At 33.7% G+C, this 27,968-nt stretch overlaps 4 protein-coding genes across 6 annotated transcripts; 2 read left to right on the top strand and 2 right to left on the bottom strand.

Annotated features, from left to right (window-relative positions):
• Positions 1-1,107: 1,107 nt before the first annotated feature.
• LOC128187412 (histone H1-delta-like) lies at positions 1,108-1,698 on the top strand. The gene has a single exon (XM_052857857.1). It carries the CDS (start codon positions 1,108-1,110, stop codon positions 1,696-1,698), a length of 591 nt encoding a protein of 196 aa, XP_052713817.1.
• A 2,212-nt stretch (positions 1,699-3,910) lies between these two features.
• LOC128186954 (ceramide kinase-like) lies at positions 3,911-17,039 on the bottom strand. Of its 3 annotated transcripts, none has more exons than XM_052856940.1 (12): positions 16,928-17,039; positions 15,005-15,190; positions 12,013-12,141; positions 11,868-11,931; positions 11,148-11,293; positions 10,614-10,688; positions 10,197-10,346; positions 6,531-6,606; positions 6,315-6,409; positions 5,905-6,098; positions 5,529-5,689; positions 3,911-4,679 (listed from the first exon to the last, which is right to left on the bottom strand). In XM_052856940.1, exons 1-12 carry the CDS (start codon positions 17,016-17,018, stop codon positions 4,637-4,639), a joined length of 1,410 nt encoding a protein of 469 aa, XP_052712900.1. In that variant the 5' UTR covers positions 17,019-17,039; the 3' UTR covers positions 3,911-4,636. The 3 variants fall into 3 exon arrangements, with proteins under 3 accessions (XP_052712900.1, XP_052712901.1, XP_052712902.1); XM_052856941.1 differs by having other exon boundaries at positions 16,900-17,035; XM_052856942.1 differs by lacking the exon at positions 3,911-4,679 and having other exon boundaries at positions 5,555-5,689; positions 5,951-6,098.
• Positions 17,040-20,965: 3,926 nt separating this feature from the next.
• On the bottom strand, positions 20,966-25,686 carry LOC128186955 (2,4-dienoyl-CoA reductase [(3E)-enoyl-CoA-producing], mitochondrial-like). The gene is made up of 8 exons (XM_052856943.1): positions 25,548-25,686; positions 23,632-23,855; positions 23,403-23,460; positions 23,000-23,234; positions 22,506-22,605; positions 22,129-22,201; positions 21,720-21,866; positions 20,966-21,448 (listed from the first exon to the last, which is right to left on the bottom strand). Exons 1-8 carry the CDS (start codon positions 25,611-25,613, stop codon positions 21,326-21,328), a joined length of 1,026 nt encoding a protein of 341 aa, XP_052712903.1. The 5' UTR covers positions 25,614-25,686; the 3' UTR covers positions 20,966-21,325.
• Positions 25,687-25,781: 95 nt separating this feature from the next.
• Positions 25,782-27,669, top strand: LOC128186956 (bolA-like protein 3). The gene is made up of 4 exons (XM_052856944.1): positions 25,782-25,893; positions 25,994-26,126; positions 27,099-27,187; positions 27,474-27,669. The coding sequence occupies exons 1-4, from the start codon at positions 25,864-25,866 to the stop codon at positions 27,534-27,536; spliced, it is 315 nt and encodes a 104-aa protein (XP_052712904.1). The 5' UTR covers positions 25,782-25,863; the 3' UTR covers positions 27,537-27,669.
• The last annotated feature ends 299 nt before the right edge of the window (positions 27,670-27,968 follow it).

The raw sequence follows: 27,968 nt of genomic DNA, 5'->3' as shown, positions 1-27,968 counted from the left end.
AGAGATCATGCAAATACCAATGTGGGATGAAATGTGTGTTCTGTGAATAAGTGTTTTAACTTCGCATGCTGGTCGCATGACATTCTTGGAAAAGTTTATTACATATTTGGTACCGCATATTATTTCTTTCTAATTTAAGGTAATGGTGTACACTCTGAGGCGCAGCTAAATCATTTGGTGGCGTTAGAAAAAAAAAGGGGGGTGGGGGGGATAGATAAATAGATATCGACAGTACGATCAAAAAAGATAGGTTCGCGATGAATACAAAAAATGAATGAATGAATGAATGAAATGGATTTTTAAAATAAAAATTCTTTTTTACAAATTTTAGTTTGTTTAATTAATTAGTGAAGGAATAAAGGAATGGAATTTTTTTTTCTTTGTCGGATTACAATTCGTATATAAGCAAAACGATTTTACAGCGTATTTTGCACTAGAATGCTGCGTGTAATAGATAAACTAACATATAGTTTTTCCTTTGTCAAATTTGATATTTATGTGTTGGTCTCATTTGTTCTATCCGACAGGTTTTTAAATTTATAACCATTCCTAGAGTAAACATTTTCCCGGCACGTATTTTTGTGTGGCGTGTTTCTGGATGCACGGAGCTGTCGCGTGTTTCGTTAAAAAAGAAACATGAATTACTTCACCCCACAATAAACGACATTGAGTATACATGTCTCAGTAAGTGAACAGGTTATAGCCCTGAATAAGTTTTAAAAAATTATCATTTTTAGAGAGATTGCGCGACTTTTAGCTGTCTGTGCAGTTGCTAAATGATAGTCTGGCCTATGTTTTCGTTTAATTTTAATTATTTTAGTGATATTTTTACGGGCGAAACGCAGAGAATACTTTAGAGATATATCCACATTACGTGTTTTTAGTAGAATAGTTACAATTGCGGCCTATGAAACGTCGAAACAAGGATGCAAACACCAACATCAAAACACACATCGACCTCAGTATGAACAAGCGCTTCGATTTTAGGGGATGTTTTCGAGGACGTCCGCGCTCGATGTAAACAAAAACAGCGAGTGCTTGTGACCCCATTATTTCCTCGTCTTAGTTCGCAGTGAATACAACGCCGTTTCCATTTCGTCCGAAACCATGGCAGATACAGCAACCACAACCCCAGCCAAGAAGAAGGTTACAAAGCCTAAGGTGCCAGCAGCGCACCCCAAGTACGTTGACATGATCAGGGCCGCCCTGGAATCTTTGAAAGAGCGTGGCGGATCTTCCAGACAAGCCATTCTAAAGTACATAATGGCCAACTACAAAGTCGGCAACGACGTCAACTCCATCAACGCCCACTTGAAAATGGCTTTGAAGAACGGAGTGAAGAAAGGTGCTCTGAAACAAGCCAAGGGCACAGGCGCCAGTGGCTCCTTCAAGCTTGGTGACAAGCCCAAGACTGAGAAGAAGCCAAAGGCCAAGAAAGTTGCCAAGCCTAAGGCAGCAAAACCCAAGAAGGCCGCAGCAGCAAAACCAAAGAAGGTAGCCGGAGAGAAAAAGACTGCAGAGAAGAAGAAGAAGTCCCCCAAGAAAGCAGCCGGACCGAAGAAGGTTAAGACTCCAAAGAAGAAGGCAGCAACTAAATCCCCAAAGAAGGCAGCAGCCAAGCCAAAGAAGGTCAAGACACCTAAGAAGTCAGCTGCAAAGAAAGCCAAGACTCCCAAGAAGGCAGCAGCAAAGAAATAAGCAATTCCAGCATCACTGCAGATTGCTCACTTTAAAAAAAAAAAAAAGCCCTTTTCAGGGCTACCCATATTTTTCGAAAAGATGTCTCAATTACAAATAACAAAGAAACGTACATGTGTGTGTGTGTGTGTGTGTCATAAATGTAACATTACATGCTTGCGTGCATATCTAATAAAACATAGTTTTTAAAATCGCATAAAAAAAAGGTGACGACTGTCGGTATTCATTCCATGTATTCATTCATTCATTACTTTATTTCTTCATTTGTATTGGAAATATCATCCATTGATTATGAATGATATAATGAACAAAAAACAGACACAAACAAAATGAATTGACATGCATTATTACTACCTGTGCATGTTTTCCTATATTTAGAAAATGTTAGTCTCTGCACTTGACATATATTCACATGAAACATGTAATGAATATGACATTTTTAGCCTTTATATTAAACTTGTAAAAAAAATAATATTAATGTGCAAATGATATCTTTTTTTTTAAACAATAGCATGCCCACCCTGCCTCTGTCCCCAACATTACAAAAAAAAAAAACCCAAAAAACCCATAAATAACCCACCAAACACCTAACACCCCCCTTCCAAGGAGAATTTTTTTATTTTTATTTTTTTTATGATAATAAGAATAAATAATTAAGGGATATGAAAATATCACAAATGAGACAATCAGTCGAATGAGGCCTGTTTAATTCACAATATTTTGAATTCATATATCAGCATATAACACTTACTTTTTAATCTTTTTTACATGCCATTGGAATGTTTTAACAGAAGAACTCATTTAAATGTAATTGTTAATTCAACAAGTACATATCTAATCATAGATGTAGGATGAGGCTGCATGCACATTACCTTTTTTTTTTTATTTGACATGTGATTGAATTCGTGCTTGTCAATCTTTTTCAAAAGCAAACAAAAAATAAATAAGGGGCATAGTCATAATTATTATTTTGTTGAATTCTACAGGACAGGAACATGTGAAATGTGCATATACAGGATGAAATATACATGATTGTGTCAGTCACCATGAATGTGGGAACAGCAGACTATTCTCATTTCTCTCTGCATTTACAGGATGAGTGCACTGGATTACATCCCATGGCATTTTCTGTGATATCGTGGTAAGTTTATTTATTTATTTATATATTTTGTTTTTGTTTTAATATTCTAATATGTGTACACAGGCACGTAGCATCGTTTTTGAAAGTGGGGGGGCCAGACCCATCAAAACAATCTTGACAAGCCCCCCCCCCCCAAAAAAAAGAAAAAAAAAAGGGAAATTTAAAGTTTCCGGAAATCTTCAAAATCCTCATCCGTGGGGGGGGGGGGGGGGGGGGGGGGGGGGGGGGGGGGTAGACTCAACTATACTTCCAAAAAAAATTCTTCCCTACGATAATTTTTTTTCCTCAAAATCATGAAATTCCTAATCCGTGGGGGGGGGGGGGGGGGGGGGAAGGTAACTTCAAATTGACTTCTCATTTCCTTATTCACATATCAATTTTTTACAAACTTCCAAAAAAGTGGGGGGGCCAACTCCATTATAATTCATTTTTTTTATATGTAAATTTTAAAAAATTTGTTGCTGCGGGAAAAAGTGGGGGGGCCAGGCCCCCCCTGGCCCCCCCTGATGCTACGTGCCTGGTACATATATATACAACGTACTTAGTGCATCTTGATTATGTATTGTTCTCTCTTCTCTAAACATTTTTGGCTTCTGAAAAAAATATATAATGCGACTCGACCTTATAAGGGGCATAGTCATAATTATTTATTATTTTTTTGAATACTGTAGGGCAAGAACATGTGAAATGTGCATGTACAGGATGAAATATACATGTCCGTCAATAAATCAGGGAATATTTCTCTCCACATTTACAGGATCAAAGCATTTGATTAAGGCCTATTTATCTATTAATTTTGTGTTACCAGTTGTGTTTTGGTTTCACATGCATATATTTTACTTTTTCCCTCTATTCTCAAGAATAAAAGATGTAATGTGGCAGCAGGCATGAGATTCATTCCCCGTTTCAAGTAGTATATGTACATGTATCGTTAGAAGGCGGATTCTTCTGAATTTTCGAGACTATTGCGTTTGACAACACTCCATGGGATATCATTGAAGCTCAAAATTCCTAAATTATAGAGTTTTTGTTTTCATCATACATACGTATCAAAGAGAGGATTCAGTGTGCATCTGTTTTCATTATCTTTTATTTGTATAACAACAGAAAATCTTCATTGCACAAATATCAACACAATACTTATAAAAATATGTGTATGGATAGCACTTTCCAGGAAATCTTCAAATACATGAACCTGCATGTCCTGGTATCCATTAACTAATATATGAAGCATAAATATAAGATACATGATATTTGATATACAATATACATACATCATTTTTAGTTGTATAAATAAGCCCAATCAGCCTTAAACTTATTTTCCTAAGATGTAAATTCGATCAAGAGTGCATTGACAAATTATGCAGTAATTGAATATCATCAATGAATAAATCAGTTACTGCATAATTTGTCAATGGCTAACGCCCTCAACCTACAAAATAAATAAAAATAGTTTGATGTAAAATTATTCAAAGTGATAATTATTTTACTTTTTAGTTATAATGACCAATATTAAGATTGCTTCTAACACAGGTAATATATTTTAACATTCTGTATATAGCTTGAATCCACACTCGAGCGTGTTTCACTCAGGGCTTTCACGCCTGTATGAAATAAGCTCCGCCCTCACCTTAACTTTATACCTGAGTTAAACCACCCAGTTAAAAACCTCGGCCTTTAACAGTTTTAAAGAAGTTTTACAAGTTTTACAAAAAATTGAAATATTGAAAGTTCAGAAGTAATGAATGATCATAATGTCCTCCGGTAGAAGAATATCTCTTCTCACTGATCTGTAGTTCACAAATAACTTGTAAAGATTTGCACAACATCCTTTTTGTACCTGGAAGAAAAAAGAACTAAAATCAGGAAACATAAATACATGAAAAAGATATCTCATGATTGTAAAGGTTAATGTCAGACTCTATGATATTTATTTAACGAGTTGACTTTCATGGGATCAATCATTTCAGTCTTTTTATGGGGTGATCATTACAGTATGGCACATGATCAAATCCAATAAAGCCCAGAGGTACATTTGATCAGAAACTGGTCATAATAATCTCCCCATAAGATAAAATAAAAAATTATTCCTTGTATACTCATATTTACATAATTTTTGAACTATGGTGTGTGCAATTAAAATAACAGTCAAACTTCGTTATCTCAAACTAGATGGGACTGTTTAAAATCTTCAAGATATCCGAGTATTTGAGGTATCAAGGTTGAAATACTTAAAAAATAAGTGGTTGGGACTTACAAATCATTTTGGCATATCTATTGCATTCTAGATATCAGTGTTCGAGATATCAATGTTCGACAAGTATTGACATTTTTACATTATTTTCATCATGTAAAACCAGCTTGTGCCTCAACAATGTAACTTCATTTTCGCATATTGGTGCAAACATGTGATAATTAACTATGCTGGTATACACATGTATTATATTATAACAATGTATATTCACTCATTTTCAGATCTTTAAATAAAGCTAATGAACACAAACTATGTTGTTAAGTTATTGAGCTTCAAACTTTGGATCTGTGTCATTTCCAGCATGACCCATATCATTCAGAAGAGCTGATACTATTATTGTTTAAGTTAGTTGTACTGGATGCAAAAACCGTGTATCTATTACTAATGATGAAATAAATGTAAACATAATACACGTTTATCTTTGAGTGACATTACCATAACTGAAATGATGGGGTCTCCAATGAATACATTTCTCCGTCCAGCTGTATTAGCCGTCGCAGTGTCCTCAGGTCCTGGTTCTCTGCCTCAATACCGTCCACCAGTTCTACCTCCAAACCTCGTGCACTCACAACTTCCATTTCTGTGTTCAGTATATCCTGCACAAAGACATCGGCAACATTTCATCATTTTTTACTCCATTTTATTTTACATCTAATTTACAGCTTTATTTATCTTACAACTAATGCTAACTTTCTCTCTGTCTCGGTCAGTCTGTCTTTCTGTCTCTCTCTTACCATCAAATTAAAACATCTAAACTACCGGTAACATTCTCTCTCTTCCTCTAACTTTCTTTCTTATTCTCAAAATTTACCGCAGGTGTCCTCTTGGAAACATGCTTGAAGAACTTGAAAACCGACCTAACAGACACTGTGTCATAGAAGATGAAGGAACAAAACAGGGACGGTTTAGGAACAAACATCCTGGGTACATCAAACACCACCTGACCATCAAAGATGACGTTACCATTCAGGGTCATCATGTTCCACAAGGTTCTGTTAAAGACCACTACTCAAAGCAAAAGAAAGTCAAACATGCATGCAAGCCACAAAACTTCTATTGTTTATCAAAACTGAAAAATGAATCAATAAATTTAAGGTCTTTAGACAAACTTTTCCTTCGCATGTTAGAAGTAAAGAAACTTAAGAACTAATTAACACTGTTCAAATCAAGAAATATCCATAGACATACACATTAATTGTATCAAATTGAATGAATTCTTACTCGTGTCTGCAGTATAGGAGCTATAACCTGTCAATTTCCGCTCGCCAACATAGACCTCTGTTTCACTGGTGTCACTGTTGCGGCGCTCACTAACACTGAAATAAAGAGGGAGTAAAAGTACCACACACAGTCATAGTAGCCATATTGTTTGCTGCATTTTGAAAAAAAATTCATTCTTGAGTAGGAAAAATTTGTCGGTTTTGAAAAAGTACTTACGAAGTGTAATATGTTACATTGGCATTAAAAACTCGCTGAGTGAGAGATTTGCAAAGGAACATCCACATTGGAACAACTTAAAATTAAAATTAACAATAAACTATTAATTACAGTTAAGATGTATTGTCATTTTACTCTCTAATAATTTTTTCTTGCATGAAAATGCTTCCCTGCTGATGCAACAAATTCATTAAATTTTTTTTATACAAATCCACTAAAAAATACACCATAGCAACGTGGATATGGTTTTCTCAAATATAAAATCATTTATCACCAAACTCACCTGTGCTATTTAAACAATAAGATGCTTTCTTTGGTGTTTCATATGGGATATGAAGATAGTGATATTGCAGGAAAAATACACACAACTCATATTAGCATATGTAAATTTTTGATTGTTACCTTCATAACCCGCAAGAATCATCAAAGAAAGCTTTTTATTGTGTATATTTACATCTTTCTTTAAAAAAAATTAATGAATCGATCGTAAAGAGTACCGCAAATAAAATCAATTAAATCATTGTTAGAAATGCACATCAGTATGTTAGATAAAAGAATTGAGCCAAGTTGTCTCATATGGGAATTTGAGTCTGACATCATTATGATTATTTCATGCAGTACGTGATTTTTCTTAGGTTGCTGTGGGTTTTGACTGATCGATAAACTGGTTAGAGCTATATTGTGTAGATTTCAGCCCTGTCAGTTACTATAGAGCTATGAATCACAGTCAGCTTTCTTAAGAAATTAAGCAGAAATTACTCGGTAGATGTAAATATAGCTTATTACTGTAGTTTAATACTGTAACAATGTAAAGTTGCAAATGACAAAGACAAGTGCATTTCAGGATTGATAAAATCACAAGGCCAATCTTACCGGTACATAAACTAGCACTCTGACAAAGGGTTGGCTTCTTTTAAATCTAAACATAGGTAATCACAGATTACAAAGCTCACCGAGACGAGACATCACCCTTATGAGACTTCACCTTTATGAGACCACCTTTATCATATTAAATGAAAATCATACTTTATGATCTTGGATATTCATGGATTCTGTTTTGACACAATATCGTATATCATCTGTTAAAAAATTGTATGACAATCATATGTTCATATGTAAATCAATACAATAATATAAAATTAAATATTGCATCCTATCATATTTACAACATATATCATATAATACAATAAAATACCACAATAAACAATGATGAGATATGATATTGTTACGTATCATATGACATTGTATTGTGTTATACGTTATTGTATTTGATCACATAATACAATATCATAATATATAAAACAATATAGTATTATATTACAATATCATATTACATAATAACGTTGAAACATATGATATTTTATTGTATAATATAGTATGATATTGTATGATGCTGTATCATTTTTGAAACATAATATGATATTGTATCATATGATACGATATAATTTGATACAACATTGTATCATATCAAATGATACAATATTATGTGATAAAGTAAAATATATAATACAACAATATACATATTGTATCATGTACAATAGCATACAATACATTTCATGTGATGTGACTTTATATCATATTATAAACCAATATCATATTATACAATATCGTATGATACGATATTATATAATATTACAGTATCATATTATACAATTTCATGTGTCTATATAACAGAAACTTATATTGTATTATACAATATCGTATGATACAATATTATAGAATATACAATATTGTATCATAGGATACAATATTATATTTTGCAATATCTTATGTAATAGTATCATGTGATAAAATAATAAATTAATAATACAATATAATATTATACAATATTGTATCATAATATACAATACTATACATAACAAAATCATGTTACAATATCATAACATAAAATAAATATCAAAAAAATTGATACAATATCATATTGAATTATATAACTTTTTATAATATTACATATGATATCATATTGTATCATATTAAACAATATTGTTTCATACCATACAATACTATATCATAGGAATCATGTTATATCATTTATCAACAAACACATCTATCTATCGAGCAGGTTTGAGTGAGGTAGGAGATTTCTATAGCATCCTTGATAATGGAGATCAGGCTCTGCATCTGAAGCAACCTCTGCCTTTCATTTATAATATAGTTAAATCAACTATGCAAGCTATCATCTATAAAACATGTGACCTGTTCCAAAAAAACTAAACCTCATCCAGCATCCGAAACCTATGGCTCAGATTCAGCATTCAAGTCTGTCAGGTGCATCAGTATACATAAGACGCATCTCCATGCAAGTTTGGTGAAGTTCAGACCAGTAATAACTAAGATATCATCATCAGAGGGCACTAGCAATTAAAACCTAAACCTGCTCCAGCATCCGCAACCTATGGCTCAGATTCAACATCCATGCCTGTCATGTGCATCTGTATCATAAGACACACCATCCATTCAAGTTTTGTGAAGTTAGGACCTGTAATAACTAAGATATATTTTTTAACATCCTTGATAATGGAGATCAAGCTCTGCATCTGAAGCTTCCTCTGTGATTCATTCATATTACAGTTTAATTAACTATGCAAGTTTGAAATAGTACTATTATCTATTAAACATGTGACCTGTTCCAAAAAACTTAACCATATCCAGCATCTGAAACCTATGGCTCAGACTCAGCATTCAAGCCCGTCAGGTGCATCAGTATCATAAGACGCACCATCCATGGAAGTCTGGTGTAGTTAGGACAAGTAACGACTAAGATAAAATTATCAGAGGGCACCTGTTTCAAAAACTTTAACCAGCTCTAAAAACCTTAACCTCCTCCAGCATCCAAAACCTATAGCTCAGATTCAGCATTCAAGCCTGTCTGGTGCATCAGTATCATAAGACGCACCATCCATGGAAGTCTGGTGAAGTTAGGACAAGTAGTAACTATGATATAATCATCAGAGGGCACCTGCAACAAAAACTTAAACCAGCTCTAAAAACCTTAACCACCTTCAGCATCTGTAACCTATAGCTCAGATTCAGCATCCAAGCCTGCCTGGTGCATCAGTAACATAAGACACACCATCAATGCAAGTTTGGTGTAGTACGGACCAGCAGTAACTTAGATATTGCTATCAAAGGGCACCTGCAACAAAAACTTTAACCTGACCCAAAAACCTTAACCTCCTCCAGCATCCGAAACCTATTGCTCAGATTCAGCACTCAAGCCTGTCTTGTGCATCAGTATCATAAGACACATCATCCATGCAAGTTTGGTGAAGTACGGACCTGCAGTAACTTAGATATTGCTATCAAAGGGCACCTGCAACAAAAACTTTAACCTGGTCCAACAACCTTAACCTCCTCCAGCATCTGAAATTTAGGACTCAGATTCAGCATCCAAGTCTTTCAAGTCCATAAGTAGGTCCAGATGCATCATCCATGCAAGTTTGGTGAAGATAGGACAAGTAATAGCTTAGATACAGGACCTGCAACAAAAACTTTAACCAGGTCCGGACGCCGACGCCGACGCCGACACCGACGCCGACGCCGACGCCGAGGGTATAGCATAAGCTCCCCCTGACTTCGTCTCGGTGAGCTAAAAAGAAGACAACAATTCATTAAACTGATTTAAACTGGGGTTTTTTCATCATTTTTTAAACCATTCTTACTAACATAAATATCGTGACCGTCCTAACCAGCGGAACTTCCTGTCCGAGTAGTAAAGAAGATCCGTCATAAATCCATAAGTGGAGGCTGTCCCGCCGAACCCAAGCAGCTTATGGCCACTGTAGAGAGCCAGTAAGTGAGAGGATGTGGTTTTCCCTGTGTAAAATAATTCACTATAGTTTAATCAAAACAACTGTTCATGAAAGACAAGCAGGGCATACCTGATATGACCATATGTATAGAAGTCTCCTCAGGTAATGAATTGTAAGTATCCAGCTTAATATCAATAAATGCACATGTGTTACCATGAGTATTCAACAGTGGCAAGCAAGAAAAATTACAAATTAATGTAAAATCATAGAAAAAGCATATATATTACCAGTATTAATTTTGTAAATTGCATGATCAGCTGAAAGCTATTACCTTTAACAACATGAAGTGCAGCCGTCAAAACATCTTTACTCCCAGTGTTGTTTTCTGATACTCCATTTCCACTCCCTATAATCATATAATTCATGTTAATAATAAATGTTAATAATAATTCTCTCAACAAAAAAAAACTAAAAAAAAAAACAAAATTCTAAATCATGTAGGGGTCCCAGTTTACAGGTTAACTGATTTTCTTTAATTTGCATCTAGAACCAATATAAGGCACCATCAACTGTTCCTATGGGTATACAAGATCAGGGAACAAGACTAATTCAGCCATTTATAACCTATAGAATAAGTTGCACTAAGACATATATATAATTAGGCTATCACAGAAAATCTTTTAAATTATATGTTAGCTTTAAAATTTACAAAAATACAGTGGAATAATTATGATAATCTATTGATATTTAAGACGAGTGATCGATGAAATTTGCTGAATAATTTTAAAGTGATATTATGAATATTTTATTCACCTTTACTTTTTTGCAGGAACATTCATATTGAAAAATGTACATGCAATTTTACCGGTTGGTATCATGGCAATCGGAATGTTAAGGGGTGACAGAGGTGAATTTGGGTCATCTACATCAATCCCATGTTCTTCTTGTTTCTTTCTCATCAAAACATTCACCACTTCATGATAAGACCCATCTCCCCCTAGCAGAACAACCCTAAAGTAAACAAGTGTGAACAATAGAATAAAACAAATATCATTTAAGAGATGAAATCAAAAGTTTAATCTCTAACAGAGAAACTAAATTCACATAGTGTTCATCTATACCTTCTTCCCCCCTCTCCCTTATACCCTTGTTAATATATTACTAATAAGATCTTCAAGGATGATGATCCAAATTTGATCAACAAGCTAGTATACTTTAATTAAAAAGTATTTTTCTATAAAATGTTTGTTCCAAATTTGATTATCAAGTACTTTTTTTTTTTACCGGTATTACACTACATGTATTTAAAAATCTTATATATATTTTTTCGATTTTTGGGGGGGAGGGGTGTTATACATTAAATCAAATATTCCAGTTACCATCTTTAGAAAACTTGTTAACAGATGCATATTTTTTATGAATTAATCCTAAACCTCTCCAAATGATGCCCCAACTATATATGGGAATGATTGATATAAATTTGATTTTTCATCTCACACCCAGAAAACCAAATGATTTACTTTTTGCAAGCACTAGACATACATCTAACATTTACACCAATGAAATGCATAACATTATGAATTACCCATCAGTGTTGGTAAAGTCGTACAATTTGGCAACATCAACCATGTGCTTGGAACGTTCTGAAACTAAAACGAATGAAAAAATAATTAGATTCATAAACATGGCACTTATTTTGATATTCGAAAAAGTTGAATTACAGTACTAACACAGAATATCCATGGATATCCCAGCAAGTTTGAAAACTGGTTCCACAATTTCAGCAAAATCTTTCCGTGCTGTTCCATTCCCACCAATTGGGTTAATCATCAAAAGCACTTGTTTGGGACGTTTTGTTTCTGCAAATGGTTATTTTTTATATACATGTATGTGTCTGGTATAACAAATATGTGCAATTAAGCTGAAAATTTCATTCATTACCTGAATTTTGGGAAATATCGGGTATGTGATATTCCTATTTCACAAAGGAAATTCACATATTTTCTGATATCATTTTTGGAAAAACAAGAATCTACTGAATTTTTCAATATTTTTTACAAATATTTCATGACGATGATCAAACTATGTAACCATAAATTCAATATATTTAAAATTAGACCCTTCATGCTCCGGTTCTTGAAGTCACTTGCGAAATGAGAGGCATCGGTAGGTATTTCATATTGGGGCGGCAAATTTTATCAATAAAAGTGGGGGTGTGATCCAGATTTTTAATTGAAAAGAAGATATTCTATGATGTGTCCAGTTATTCTTAATTTCATCAATAATATTGTCACTTATTTGATGCTATAAGAAGCAAAGCAATATTGTACTTCGTAATTTTTTTTATTTAGTTTGACGATATAAAATGTGCATCAAGATAATTAACTTACAACTTGTTATTTATCATGCAAAGCTAGCATCATTACAATTCCAGGAGTTCTGACGTTGTGGCAAAGCTAGAGATCATGACTATCAAACCTATCTAATTAATGCCCTGTTAATTGTCAACAGGTATACATGTATATATCCCACTTTTGCTAGTGTAAACAATAGTGTTCACACTTCACCGCTCCATTGAACGCAGATTGCCATTATCATTGCTACTCCAACATGTCCAATGATCATTTTTCAATGTATAAAATTCCATTTCAGTCTCAATTTAAAACAAAAATTCATTTCTTGGCGAAATTATTGGGACAGTGACTGCCACCCCTGTTTCAAAGCCCTTGGAAATATACACTAGCGAAAAAAAGAAACTGTGCATTATAAAATTTAGTATAATTTTTCTATATCTATTGTTTGTATTTATAAAATTTAAACAATCGATATTATTATACTTTCATATTAAATACTGAAATCTGATTGGTTTATACGCAGTTGAAAATCCGTTCTATTACCCTCAGCGTTAGCAACACACTTAGCAACGGGTAACACAACGAATTGTTACATGCGCGTAAATCATGCGCATACGGTTCGCCGTAGAATTCACGTCATTTCTATATAAAAGCAGTAAAAAAATCTCTAAAATTAAGACATTCAGTATAATAAAATTAATAGTGCCTCTTTGGGAGGATAACAGTTGAAATTGAAACCCCTCGAAAACCATTGTCAACCTCCGCTTCGTGTCGGTTGACAATGGTTTCCTCGGGGTGTATATAATGGTAATGTTTTTGACAATATCGGATGGTAACCGTCCGGGTGCACTTTTTCATGGTTAGTGAGCACCTGTTGTTTATTGAAGAATTTGTACGCACGAGTTTTACGGGCCAATACTGTTTGAAATAAGAACAGTAAAGGATTTGTTTAAACTTTTTTTTGTTAAGGAAATCACTTTAGTTTCAACAAAATTTACCCCTATTTCATGCCACGACTCAACGAAAACCAACGCAATCGTGCTGTTGGGATGCTGCAAGCTGGAATGGCACAAAATACTGTAGCAAGACACTTTAGAGTTCATCGGAACACCATCCAGTCATTATGGAGACGTTTTCAACAATCTGGCAACACTCAGGATCGACCGCGCTCTGGGCGACCTCGTGTGACGTCACATCAACAGGACAGCCACGTCTGAGAAATCGTTTCCAGACAGCAAGTTTGACTGCCCGTAGCATTCCAGGGCTTTGGCCAAGTAGTCCAAGAGCTGTGCGTAATCATCTGCGCGAGCAAAACATCAGACCAAGACGTCCAGTGGTGTGCCCAGTACTGCTTCAACGTCATCGTATCGCCAGACTAGCGTGGTGCACACGACATCTGCGATTCAGAATACAGGTCTGGGCCAATATTCTGTTCACTGATGAATCCAGATTTCATTTGGATAGCAGTGACGGCCGTTGTAGGGTGTATCGTTGCGTTGGGGAGCGTTACCAGGACGCTTGTGTTGTGCAACGTAGTCAATTTGGTGGAGATAGCGTTATGGTGTGGGGCGGAATATCAGCACATGGAAGAACCCTCTACAAATTGTCAATGGAAATCTCACCGGCGTACGCTATTCAGCGTCATGTGATACCCTTCATACAGAGACATCAAAATCACATCACTCTGCAGCAAGACAACGCAAGGCCACACATTTCACATGTAGTCGGGGACTTGTTTGTTCAACAGAATGTCGATGTCTTGCCTTGGCCAGCTGTTTAATTCCCCCGATTTGACGCCGATCGAGCACGTCTGGGATGAAATGGAAAGATGTTTACGCCGTTTATCAAATCAGCCAGTGACATTGGCTGATTTAGGCCTGGCTTTAACCAACATCTGGAACAACATCCCTCAAGCATTTCTGAACACTTTAGTGGCATTAATGAGGCGTCGCTGTCAAGCATGCGTGAACGCAAATGGTGGTCACACGCGTTATTAATTGTGTTAATTCAATTTCAAATAACAGTGACTTTCGAGTGTGCTGAAATTGACGTTATTCGACGTTGACATTAATGTGTTATGAGATGTTGTTACGAATACATGTGTTAACAGTATTACAAAAAATAAAATTTGTTCATTGTAATTTTTAAATGTTTTTTCATATATTAAATAATGCACGGTTTCTTTTTCCTGATAGTATGCTAGAGTAAGAAGGGTCTAATTTTAATAAGATTGCCACGATAATAATGTTGTTGAACAGTAATATACATGTTAACCTTATACAGGGAATTATATAGAGTGATTTGATAAACCACTCTAAAGAGTATAAGCTTACTGACATCGTGTAACAATAAGTGTACCTAGTCTTACCTTTAGATTTCTCTGCTAGCTCTAACTGGAATTGCTTCCTCTGATCTCCAGTTATGTTCTTGCACTTTTTAAGCAGCGTGTTTGCGGGACCAGCTTCGATGACCCATAATCGGGTTACCTCTGACTTAAAAAACCAACCTGTAGATATCTCGTCACATCCAATGACATCATCTAACTGGTAGCTAGCTAAAATCGATAACCATTTTATTGATATCAATAAAATATAATGGATTGGGCTTTATACATATTCAGAGCCAAGATTTGTTAGCCTTTATTATTTTAGGAATAAGGAATCACTTTGAGTTTTATGAGGTGATAATTTTGGTCGGGGTGTGATCAAATCCAATAAAGCCCGCAGGGCTTTATGATAGATTTGATCATGCCCTGACCGAAATTATCACCTCATATCACAGGTGCTTGAGGACAGGATCGACCCCCCCCCCCACTTCCCCCCCCCTCCCCCCAGTGTATAGACCCGGGAATTTATTCATTTTTTTTTTTATTAAATTATCCTTTGAGGACATATAATTTCTAATCTAATTTATTCATTCATTGCCCAAAATTACCTAAAACAAACATTTTTAAAAAATCAGACCCTCTGTGTATATAATACCATCGTCGGAAACCCACGGCCAGTCTCGCATACGCTTACTGAGCGTATGCGAGACTGGCTGTGGATTTCCGACGATGATATAATACAAGAAGGTTGCTAACTTCGTCCATCTAGAATCAAAGGAAGTAAGGGTTTATCGCAAGAAAGATAACTCGTGACATTATTTTTTTTTATTTTCTCTTTTTGTCTTCCATTGTACATGTAATACAATCAGTATGAGTGCTTTCTTTTTGATTTTCCAGTACCCAAGACGATATAAAGGTTTTCATGTCTTCGCGGCTTGATTAGAATTCATACTTCTAATGAATAGTATTTTTTTTTCGAGTTTGAGTGCAATTGCTCTGTTTACGAGCAGAGTTATCTCCCTTGCGATAAACCCTCACTGGTTCTAGATGGATGGTTCAAAACTTGCAACTTGTCAGTGAAAATTGTCCTAATTCACCCAATAAATGTTTTTACACGGGCATGGCATGCAGATATTCAGTGAAGGGATTTATCGGGCTACGACATTAAGTCACCGTTTTTACCGGTAGATGTAGTTTGATAGTACATTTCAACAAATATTCATCGGCAGTGCCTCTCGGCTGCCAGACGAAGTTAGCAACCTTCTTGTATTATATACATGTACATGTAGAGGGTCTGATTTTTTTTTTTAAATGTTTGTTATAGGTAATTTTATGCAATGAATGTATAAAGTAGATTAGAAATATGTTCTAAAAGGATAATTTAATATAAAATAAAAATGAATAAAGTCCTGGGGGTCTATATACATGTACTTGGAGGGGGGGGGGGGGGGGGGTTGGTCCTGTCCTCAAGCACCTGTGCTCATAATATTTAAAGAATGATTCCTTATTACTTATATTTATATAGTTTTAACGATTAAATAATTAAATATAAATAAGCAAACCCCCACTAGCATCCCAATTATAATATACATCATTTGAAGTTATGGGTTATATAGTACAAAATCGATACGTAGTGTTATCACCGGCAAAGACACTGAAAAATGTAAATATTAACCAATACTGCTCACCATACACCTCACCCTGTTTATAGTAATCATCTTTTAAACCATCTTCGCTAGTCAAGGGTTTACGATCCACTCGATGAGCTTTTCTACAAGCAGAGTGGATCCTAAACCTTTGCAAGCGAAGATGTCTTTAAACATACCATCGCCATCCAAAGTGAATCAAATTACATTATGAATTTCGTTCAGCAACGCAAAATGTACTGAGTTATCAAATCAGGATAATTAACCTATTGTACGATATATAATAATTACCCATAAATGCACTTTTAGAAGCACCTACTTTCTGGTTTGCCTTCAGGCGCGAGCGTCAATTTTCCTCCGTCTATTGTGACCTTTGTTTGGACACCATTTATAACCAAACTATAAACCATCTTCGCCTTTGATGCATAAATTGAAAATGAAACTATAGAGAAATGCTCGTAACATAATTATTTACTATTTTCTTCTTCTTAAGCAGGTACCTATATATCCTCCCCAATGTTTTGGTTAAGTAATGGTTTTCTCTTCTCTTAACTATTTTTATCATCTCGTTTGCAAAAAGGCATAAATACCGCAGGCACTTGAAGTTAACATTTTTTCTCAAAGAATAAGGAATCATTCTTTAAGTAATTATGTGGTGATAATTTTGGTCGGGGCGTGGTCAAATTCAATCAAGACTTTAGGGCTTTATCGGATTTGACCATGCCCCCCCCCCCCTCCCCGAAAAAAAATATCGCCTTTTAATACTAAAAATGATTCCTTATTCCTCAAAAATATGTTGACACTGCAGTTCTTTATAAGAATATTATATTAATTCAAATATGCTGACACTGCGTGTCATTAGTTCTTATCTGCAGTGCCCGCAACTTTTATATCGCACGTGATCCACCAAGGGAAGCATTTTAAAATATTTCAGTCAATCTCAAAATTGCAACTCCATTACACTATTTACGTTGTTAAAAAATGAAGTTTGCCAGAATGTTTTGATAATTTGGTTTTCCAAAAGAACACCATCTATGACACTTTTTCTGAAAATGTTGAATTAATAATTTTACAAATCTAGCTCAGATTCTTTGCATGGAAAGGAGGGGGGGGGGTGAAATCACAGTAGCGAATGTTAATCTCATCGAAGCAGTGGTTAATCCCGCAATAAATAAACAAATAGTCTAAAAATTAACTTAATTATTCTACATTTATTTCAAATCATAAAGAAGTTTATTACTAAAATTAACCTTGAAAAGCAAGGAAAGTTTATATAAAACTGCAAAGAATTGAATGCGCAGCACGCATGGAAATCGAAAGAGACCCATTTCATAGCCTTTTAATGATAGTTACTTTAATGTGAGAAACATATATTTGCCTCTTAAAGGTGAATTTATGCCTGAAATATCTATGAAAGGATATTGTTCAGTTTTATAAAAAATATTTTTAAGATTGGTACAAAATGAAAAGATAAAGTAACGGATGTTAAATGAAACTTCAAACTACATCCAATTATATGATTCAAGGTTAGTATTTCTTCAATAAGTAATTCAATATTGTTAATGATATTGGTTTGTCAAATAATGGTAATTGACAAAAAATTGTAAAAATTATAAAATTTACTTTTCCTCTCTCATTTCATATATTTTTAACCTGCCCTTTTTTTATTTTATTTCCCGATTTAGCGGTTGTATTTCCGCTGTATTAAGTACCATAGAGAAAAATAAGAAATTCATGGTTAATTAAATCAGGTAAGGTTTAATTTACTGATTTAGAATGTTCATATAGATTTTACCATTTAGGAATGCAAATATTACATACGAATTTATATGACGTTTTGAATCTCGATCATTATTGGATTAGTCTTCATAACATGTAAAACGAACATGTGTGGATCCAATTTTTTTTCCGAATGGACGGGGCTCCGAGGATTATCTATGTTTGCTGGGGAAGGGGGGGGGGGGGTGTTCCGGGCCTATTTTCGATAAATATATTATGTAAATATAGTTTTTCATATGGGATCCGGACCCCTTCCCCTTCCATGTAAATCTGCACATACATCGTGACCAACCATTTCATTCAATAAACTTTTCATGCTTAATAAATTTCTTATAAATCACTGTACAAGAATAATATTGAAATGTGTCTTTTCATAAATAAACGATGAAAAACTTACACTTTGCCGATAAAGAAATAACTTAAAATTGTTTCTTTGTGTGATAAAGCCGATAACGGGCGTTGTATTATAACGTCTTTATATATAACTAAGCTTCTTACCATCCGTTACCATTGCTTTTTTAAATAATACTTAGAGTCAGTGCATATTTTACCAAAAAGGAAATAAATAGAGCTTCAAATGGATGTCGTTATAATGATTTGTATATACACGTACTCAATTATGTGCATTGTCAAAAAACAATCACATGTATTTGTGTATATATGTCGAATATTATACTATATAATTGAATATACTAATATACATGAAGATAAAACCCTTAAATAACAAATGTTGTGACCTTTAAAAAATGCTGATGTTGTGGTAAATTCGTTCTTACAATAGGTTGTTACTTCACTGTTACGTCATGGATGCCTAGATATTTGAAAATTCCCGATTAGTAATATTAATATCAAAAATAAAAGATAGTAACGCTTGTTAACGGTAACACTTGTTAACAAAAAGTCAGATATTTAATTGTTGTTCTTATCATAATTACTTTATTTAGTTTGAATATCGCCAAAAAATGAAGCTATACAACTATTTATAAGATATATATAGGGTGGAGTTATTTAGAGTATATTACGAAAGACGAATAAGGCCACTTAAAAAAATATTTTTATCTCGTAATTACGAGAAAAGATCTCGTTATTACGAGTTAATTATCTCGCTCTTACGAGAAAAGATTTCGTAATTACAAGAATTTAAAGATTTCGTAATTACGAGAAAAGATCTTTTTAAAATGGCGCGTTTCATTATTCTATTCTTTTTATGTAAATTGTATGAACTGCTGCAATGTCTATTAATATATTAATATACACATAATTAGCATAATCATTGTTTATAAGCATACACATAATTTGATATAAAATCGGACCAAGCAATTTAAAGAAATTCCAGAAGAAGTAGCAAATCAGATTGATTAATAAATTCATTGAACTATTTATTAATAATTAAGAAGGATACGTGTAATTTGTTTTCAGACTTCAAAATGTTAATATACAAAATCAATTATTTTCAATATATATGTAGGTTGTGTATGAACATATAAAACACAGTTCGGGTAAATCCTGTATATCCATGATTGAAACTATATAGTCATTAAACCGATAGAATTGTGTTTTTACCACTATAGAATTACCTGGTATTTACTTCGGAGTGTGATTATTATATATATAAGTTGAATAGTAAATTAAAATTACATGAAGTTCTTTCCTTTTATTCATAAAAAATAAAATGTCAAATCCGATCATTTCAATATGTAGAAATTATATAATGAATAATGATCGTTGTTATTTAAATATTAATCAAAATTGAATCAACGTTTCTGGAATGAAAAAGATAGACTGAAAGGGTGATCCAGTCGACTTGGAATTGTTTTCAGAAACGCACAATATTATATAGATCTTTTCTCGTAATAACGAGATCTTTTCTCGTAATAACGTAATTAACTCGTAATAACGAAATTTTTTCTCGTAATAACGAGATAATTAACTCGTATATTCTCGTAATTATCAGAGCAATTTATCTCGTAATAACGAAATTTTTTCTCGTAATAACGAGATAATTAACTCGTAATAATGAGATCTTTTTTCCTAATTACGAGATAAAAATATTTTTTAACTGGCCCTATTCGTCTTTACGAAATGGATTGTGGATACTATTCACACAAAAGAAAACCTGGTTTGTTGTCACATTAACAGCTTTTCTCTTGTTTACTTTTTCAGATAGCTCATCCTAAACAATGTCTTTCAGAACAGAAATATTAAAATGACTGTTCTTCGAAGGTTCATTTGAAAAATAAAATCGAGTTGCAAATATTTACATTTTCCAGCATCTTCCACTGTGATAACCTCGCGAATCGATTTTGTAATGAAAAGCCCAATACATTTCATGAATGAGTATTTAATCGTACAGTTGCAGAAAATCATAAGTAATAAGGAATCATTCTTTAAATATTATGAGGTGATCAAATACGGTCGGGCGTGATCCAATCAATCATAGCTCTTCAGGCTTTATCGGATTTGATCACTTAAACCCTATTTTATCACTTCATAATACTAAAATAATGATTTCTTATTCCTTAAATAAATCAAACATACATGTATATGGTTTGTGGTGCAATTATATACTAACAACAAATGAAAGTTTCAAAAAAGTTTATTTTCAAAGATCAGATAATAACAAATACAATTTTATGTGTGTATTATGAGAAGAGAATCAGATTCTCCGTACAAAAGATAGCCATTAAATGAAGGATAGCATTATGGCTATGATATAATCTTAATTATTCACATCTTGCAATATTTGAAACCATGTTACAGAATTATATGCACAAAAAAGGGAAATAATTAATAATAATAATAATAAATCTTAAGAGTTTAATTACATGTACACTATGCCATAATCAACACTATTACATTTTAGGAATACATCTAAACATACTCTTTGATTTAATCAAATACATTTATGGATGTACAATAATACAACCTATCATTTTATCTAAGAGCCTTTGGTTTTCCTAATCATTGCTTCTAACTGGTCCCATTGTTCATTAGTGATCACTCTTAAATCATTGAACTCTCCAGCTCTCATCACATATTCTCCACCATCAAAACGTATAACCTGAAACATGATTGGAAAAAACAAAATTTAACATTAATATACACATTTATATATATCGGTACATGTACCTGTATATTTTGTCATTTTTCTGTCCATTTCCAATCACATATATTAACTTAAACATTCTAAAATTATGTCCCTGGCTGACAATGAGAATAGAACCTATAACCACTGTTCAATTCAGCTCTGTCATCCATCCAGCAGCAGAAAAAACAATACTACTATTGTTGTTCAGCAAATCTTCAATTCATCATAGATTATTTATACTTACACTTCCACTCATCCAGCTTGCATAGTCACTGACCATGTAGCAAGCCAGGTTCGCAATTTCTGACGGATCGCCCAAACGGCCCACAGGTAGTATATCGATCAATTTGTCCTTGAATTGTCCTGTGGGGTCAAGACGACTAAATGCACCCTGATAAAACAAATAAATGTTGTGTAGATCAACAAGACTACACAAACAGCTCTGGTGATATGAGAGAGAGAGAGAGAGAGAGAGAGAGAGAGAGAGAGAGAGAGGTGAAAAATCAAGTCTTATCTAAATCTGGACATCATTTTCAGCCCAAACATAACAGGTAAATGAAAGATCAATTTCATTATACACATGTACAAATATATGTAGTTTTGTGATTCTTGTTTGTATACATTAGCTTAGGGCCAATGGATACTGTTCATACCTTAGTTTCGATTGGTCCTGGTGCTATACAGTTAAATCGCATTCCGTATCTACCCCATTCAGCTGCTAAAGACCTAAATATCAATTACAATATATAAATACATGTACTGAGGGCAGACACCAGTATTTTGAGATTTATTGATTAAACTTTGAATGAGATTTTACAGTTTTTGCTTGAATTTTCAACCCTTTAATAGTGAGTTTGGAGGAAAAATTTGATTGATGAAATAATTTGCATTCTCTCATACATAAGTGAGTAATTGTAAAAAATAATGCTTGTGAATAATATTAAGTGGTGGGAATGAACAAACCAAGAAATCACAGGTAATTGTTCCCAAATGAATATTTTTGATTTAGCAGTATAAACTTGTGAGTTACTTTGTGAGGCCTTCCACCCCAGTTTTTGCTGCAGCACTAGGTGTTACAAATCCTGATCCACTTGCTGTGTAAATGGTTGTTATGGACAAGAAGGAAGCTCCTACATATAACAAACAAATTCAATGAAAATAGACAGTTAATTAATCCCAATAAATACATGTACATACATTAAAATACTTATAGTACCGGTACATTATTGATATATTATGGTAACAGATTCACATAGCTTGAAAAGAGCCTCAGTTTTTTCTAGCTTTCAAATGTAGGTAAAAAATCCTCCTGAATGGCTGTTACTGTGGTTTCATTAAAACTCATGCATGGGCATAAATTTTTGTGGATTTATTGAAATTCTAGGGATCAAGGATCAATCAATTTATGACCAATGATCATACCGATACAATATATTATTAGAAATTGCACTTCAATGAATGAACATCAAATTTCAAATCAACTGAAAAACAAAATCCCCAAATATTGATGAAGCCACATTATACCTTGGTTTGCTTTGATGAGCCTTTTCCCGAGCTCCAAGGTCACAATGGCTGTTCCGTTCAGGACAATGTCCACCACTGTTCTCCAGGCATTGGGGGACAGTCGCTCGGTGGGGGATATAAAGTTTCCTGCGGCATTGTTGATTACAATGTCAGGTAAACCAAACTCCTGTTCACAGCGATCTGCAGCAGCCTTCACACTCTCTGGATCCCGTACATCTGCTGCCACTGCTAGCACCTGCAAAACATAATTGTCAAGTTGCCAGTAGTTCTATGATACCTTTGAAATGAAATTGCTTTTCATCCAATTTATTCATTTTAGATATAAACTATACATTAAAAACACCCGGCAGTATTGTTTAAATTACTTTTTAAATATATATTTCAAACAAGGTAACAAACTAACCTTGTTCCCTGTCATACCACTTATCTCCTCAGCTGTTTTTTCCAAGACTGGCAGTTTTCTACAAAAGACAAATACATACTGGTACTGGGTAACAAACACCTCTAATAAATTTTCATACAAAATAAGATAACATGCAGTGGGTCATTTTAACAATGGGTCATTTAAATAATTACACTGCTCTTTTACAGCTATCTGATTTGAAACAAAATCCAAGAAGACACAGTTATACCTGCTTGTAATGACCACTTGGGCCCCTAATTGTGACAACATGGTGGTCATCCCTTTTCCAAGCCCTGTTCCCCCTCCTGTGATGAAGGCTGTCTTTCCTTTGAATGACTCTTTAGGAAGCATGGGAGATGACATGACTGGAAAGAACTTAGCTTGTGGTCCAATTTTGTCATTTCTTTGACTTGATGAGACAAAACCACGAATGATTTTGTGATGGCTACCATTCTTTAAAGAAGAAGAAAATAAAATATCAATAAATGAATTGATATGAAATATGATAATAAATGCTTGTAGAATTGTAGACAACTCATAAAAAAAAGCAAATACTGTGGAATCATCATCGTTCGTGGGGGACCAATGTTTGTAGCTTTTGTGGGTAACCCTTGCCCACAAATTTACATCACCACAAACCTGTACACAATCATTTGTTAAATATTTATTATAATCATTCTGATAACACTACTAACGAAATTTTGTCCTCATGAACCAGGAAATTTTTGGCCACGAATAAAAATGGTTCCACAGTAAGTGTTATTACAAATGACAAGTTCAATTCTTAAATTGTACATCAAACTTTTAGGAGAGTGCAGTCTACTTGAAAGTCTTGTAAACAAAAATTTTCTCAAAGCATTTTGCTTAACAAATATTTATAGTAGATACAGTTCAGTATTAGTATAATGCATGCACCAATACCATGTAGAAGAAATTACTAAAGTATAAAGTCATTTGTAATAAACTGCCTTTAGGATAACTTAATTTTAAATTTTGATAATTTGGGTTTGTTTTCATGAAGAAAAGATCAAAATCAGGGATGTATATACTATCTGTTTAATGTTTATAATACATATCAATATGTCTCTGGTGAAAATTAAAGTTGATTTCTTATCCACTTTATTTCATCGAATGAGTTTTGTAAGTTTTTCATATAAATAGAACCTTGATAAGTTTCTTGGCAGAACATGTTCCATTTTGAAAACAGCTCACATCTCCATCTGACAAATTAACTGATCAATAAAGGGCCCAACTGTCAATCTATATTTGTACTGTGTAGCTTTATAAAAGCAACTCAGCAAAAATAGTTAAAACATCGCTGCATTTGAGTAGTTTTAAGGAAAACATGCATTTCTATTGTTTGATTAACTGTATGACACCTTGTGTGCGATGAGGCATGGATAAATGTGATTACTTCATATTGTGCTGAATTATTACCAATCAATCATTATGTTAACCGGAACTGTTCTTCTTTGTTGTTCCATTTAGAAAATAGCTATTTGGTAACACATAAACAGTTAGACATAGCCCCAAAACTTTTAAAACTTAGACTGCATTTGCACAAAAAGACTTAGAACAACAGTTTTAAGAGTGATTTTTTTATGAATTGTGTTCAGATCAGTTCAAAGTTGAATATTACTGCTGCACCTTAATGCAACTTTTAGTACAAATGCCCATTTAAGACAAAAGAATGATTGAGTAGCTAAACGGTAGGTGAATAAAGTTATGTAGGTAAATCAAGCTACGTAGCTAAATCTAGTGATTATAGTGGACCTGTTTAACAGAAAAAACATGAAAATGGAGATATATTGACACTTTGTCAATCTTCTCCAACCACCTCCTTTTAATCCAGATATCAACATCATCGATGATTGCATCAGAGAGTCGGATACTTATAAAACAGTTAGCACATACGTCCCTGATTGTATGTATTGAATACATTGTACTGTATAAGTGACCACAACGTAGAAAATTCGAACTAAACTCTTCATGACCAAAGTCCATGTTCTATATACTGTATTGGTTGTGCAGACAGGAACGAAAGCTTCAGTAGTTTAACCCTTTCGTCGTTTTTGAAGTCAGATGCCTCGTCAATGATACTGAATAAAGTATGACACAAAAATAATTCAAACATTTTTTTCTTACACTTTGGGATCTCAGTGTTTGCAGAGACCGGTTGATGAGGGCTGCCATGTTTAATGGAGATATCATTATTCTTAATTTATTTACCCCACGGTCAAAGTTTTAAAATTTTAGTTAATGATTGCTCATTCACTAAAAACTATATGTAAATTAATTCTAGTATGACAAATTATTTTTGGTCGCAATCTGGTAGAAGTAAAAGTATTTTCATGCAACATCTGCATAAAGTCACGGAAATCCGTTTAATTTACGAAACAAGCGCTCCCTAAAATTTGACTTTCAGTTTCAACTTTCATTATACAAGAGGACACTTCACAACATGCTTCGGATTTTTCGATCTGCAAGACTGGTAAGATTTATTAGTGTATGTGGGCCCTATTTTATGTCTTTTTTTTTTTTTTACACATTTGTTTACAATAATATTAAAAAAACGTGTTTTTATTTTTTAGTACTTGCCAGCTATTGCAAGAAGAGGTTACTGTGATGCCAATATTGACCTCACTGAGGGAGAAAAGAAAATCATATCGGTACTCAAGACAAAGTTTCCATCAGCCACAAAAGTAGAAGCTCAGGATATATCAGGTTAGCGATCTCTTTTTTCTTTTTTTTACAAAAGCTATTATTTACATAGATTTATGTAAAATTATAGATTCCACATTTCATTTTTTATGCTGTCTGTCATCATTAGTATTAAACAGCAAAAAAAAAATTCTACAATGAAATGACATTTAATAGCAGAATGTGTTTAAGTTGGACAGCTTAACATACCAAACCCTCTGTTATTATATAATTAGATGGATATACTAACTTTTCAGCTGCATCTATAGACTTGATTAAGTGTACCCTGGAAAATTTTTCTGGAACTGGGTATTTGAATAAGTATTATTGCATAGCAGGGTTGAAAAAATGATGAATACTGATGATTTTCGTGCGTCACTAAATTGGTGTAAATGGTTCAAAATGTGGAGCAATTTTAATTTATGTCAGTCATTTTTACGATTGAAAAAGTTTCTTGAATAAAGTGTGACAGTCACACCAATTCAAATACTGGCACCAGATAGCTCAGTTGGTAGAGCACCTGACTAGAGATTCAGTGGGTCTGGGTTTGAATCCCGGTCTGATTTGTCATCATTTCTCCAATCCCATTTCATTTGGTGCCGTGACCAACCCCTGAAACTGACAGTTGAACTCCTGCCAGGGGAAGAGCCTTTGGTGATCTTCGAGAGCGAAAATCATTTAAAACTTAAAAGGGGAGGAATGTGACGGTCAGACCGGTTCAAATACCGGCACCAGATAGCTCAGTTAAGTTGGTAGAGCACCTGACTAGAGATTCAGGGGACCTGGGTTTGTATCCCGGTCTGATCCGTCATTATTTCTCCCAAAAGTAATACAGAAAATAAGATCATCCCAAAAATACCGGATATACAATAGTTTTGTTAGAACTTTAAGATCAAAGGTTATGATATTAAGTTTGAAGTATATAAGTTGTTTAGTAATATAGTTTAAAATAAGAGGTGTTTATAATTCATGTTTTTCTATGACTGTACATTGTAGGTGGCTGTGGTGCCATGTACACTGTGTTTGTGGAGGCTGAAGAATTCCGAGGACAAAGAACAATAAAACAACATCGCATGGTGAATGAGGTACATTAATTTACCTTATAAAAATGTCTGCGTGAATTCCATATTTTTATTGTCTCATTATAGTTTTTCATTCAACAAAAAATGTATTCAAAGATGCTGAATTTTTTTATGATGAATTTGTAATTACATGTATTTTATTATTATGCCTGTATACTGGTAATAAGATTTGTCAAGCAAAACATATTATTTTAAAATTTTTATTATCTTGAAGTTTATATTTTAATTATGTCATATGGAGATTTCAATATCATTGCAAATTGTTTCATTATTAATACATTTATTGCAGGCTTTAAAAGAAGAAATTAAAGATATGCATGGTTTAAGGATTACAACTGGAGTACCTGGATGATAAGGATTTATAATTGCTGCAACCTCAAATTGCTATTTTTTTCCCTTTGAAAGACAATGGCTTATTTTGCTGGTTTTATGAGGATGTTTGATTATTAACATACTTAAATTGTATATAAAAATGTTGAACACATTTTGCGTTATTTGTTATTTCTGTTGTTGAAGCTTATTGCTCATGGTTAACAGTAAAAAAGGCCTACCAGTTATTTAAGGACATATTTTGGGATTAATATAAGTAATAACATACTGGTGCATTTGATTGTCCTACAAGTCATATGACCAGGGCATATGCCATAGTGTATTTAATTAATTCAGAGAACATTTCAAGGTTTTATCATCAAACTTCAAACAAAGATAAATGTGAATAAAAGCCATTATGCTTTGCATTTAGCTAAAATTCAAAGACAATGCTAAGATTTTATCATCAAACTAC

This window comes from Crassostrea angulata, chromosome 6 (genome assembly GCF_025612915.1).
Source record: "Crassostrea angulata isolate pt1a10 chromosome 6, ASM2561291v2, whole genome shotgun sequence".
NCBI classification, from domain to species: Eukaryota; Metazoa; Mollusca; class Bivalvia; order Ostreida; family Ostreidae; genus Magallana; species Magallana angulata.
The sequence above is the reverse complement of the archived record's forward strand: the minus strand, read 5'-3'. Positions and strand labels throughout refer to the sequence as shown.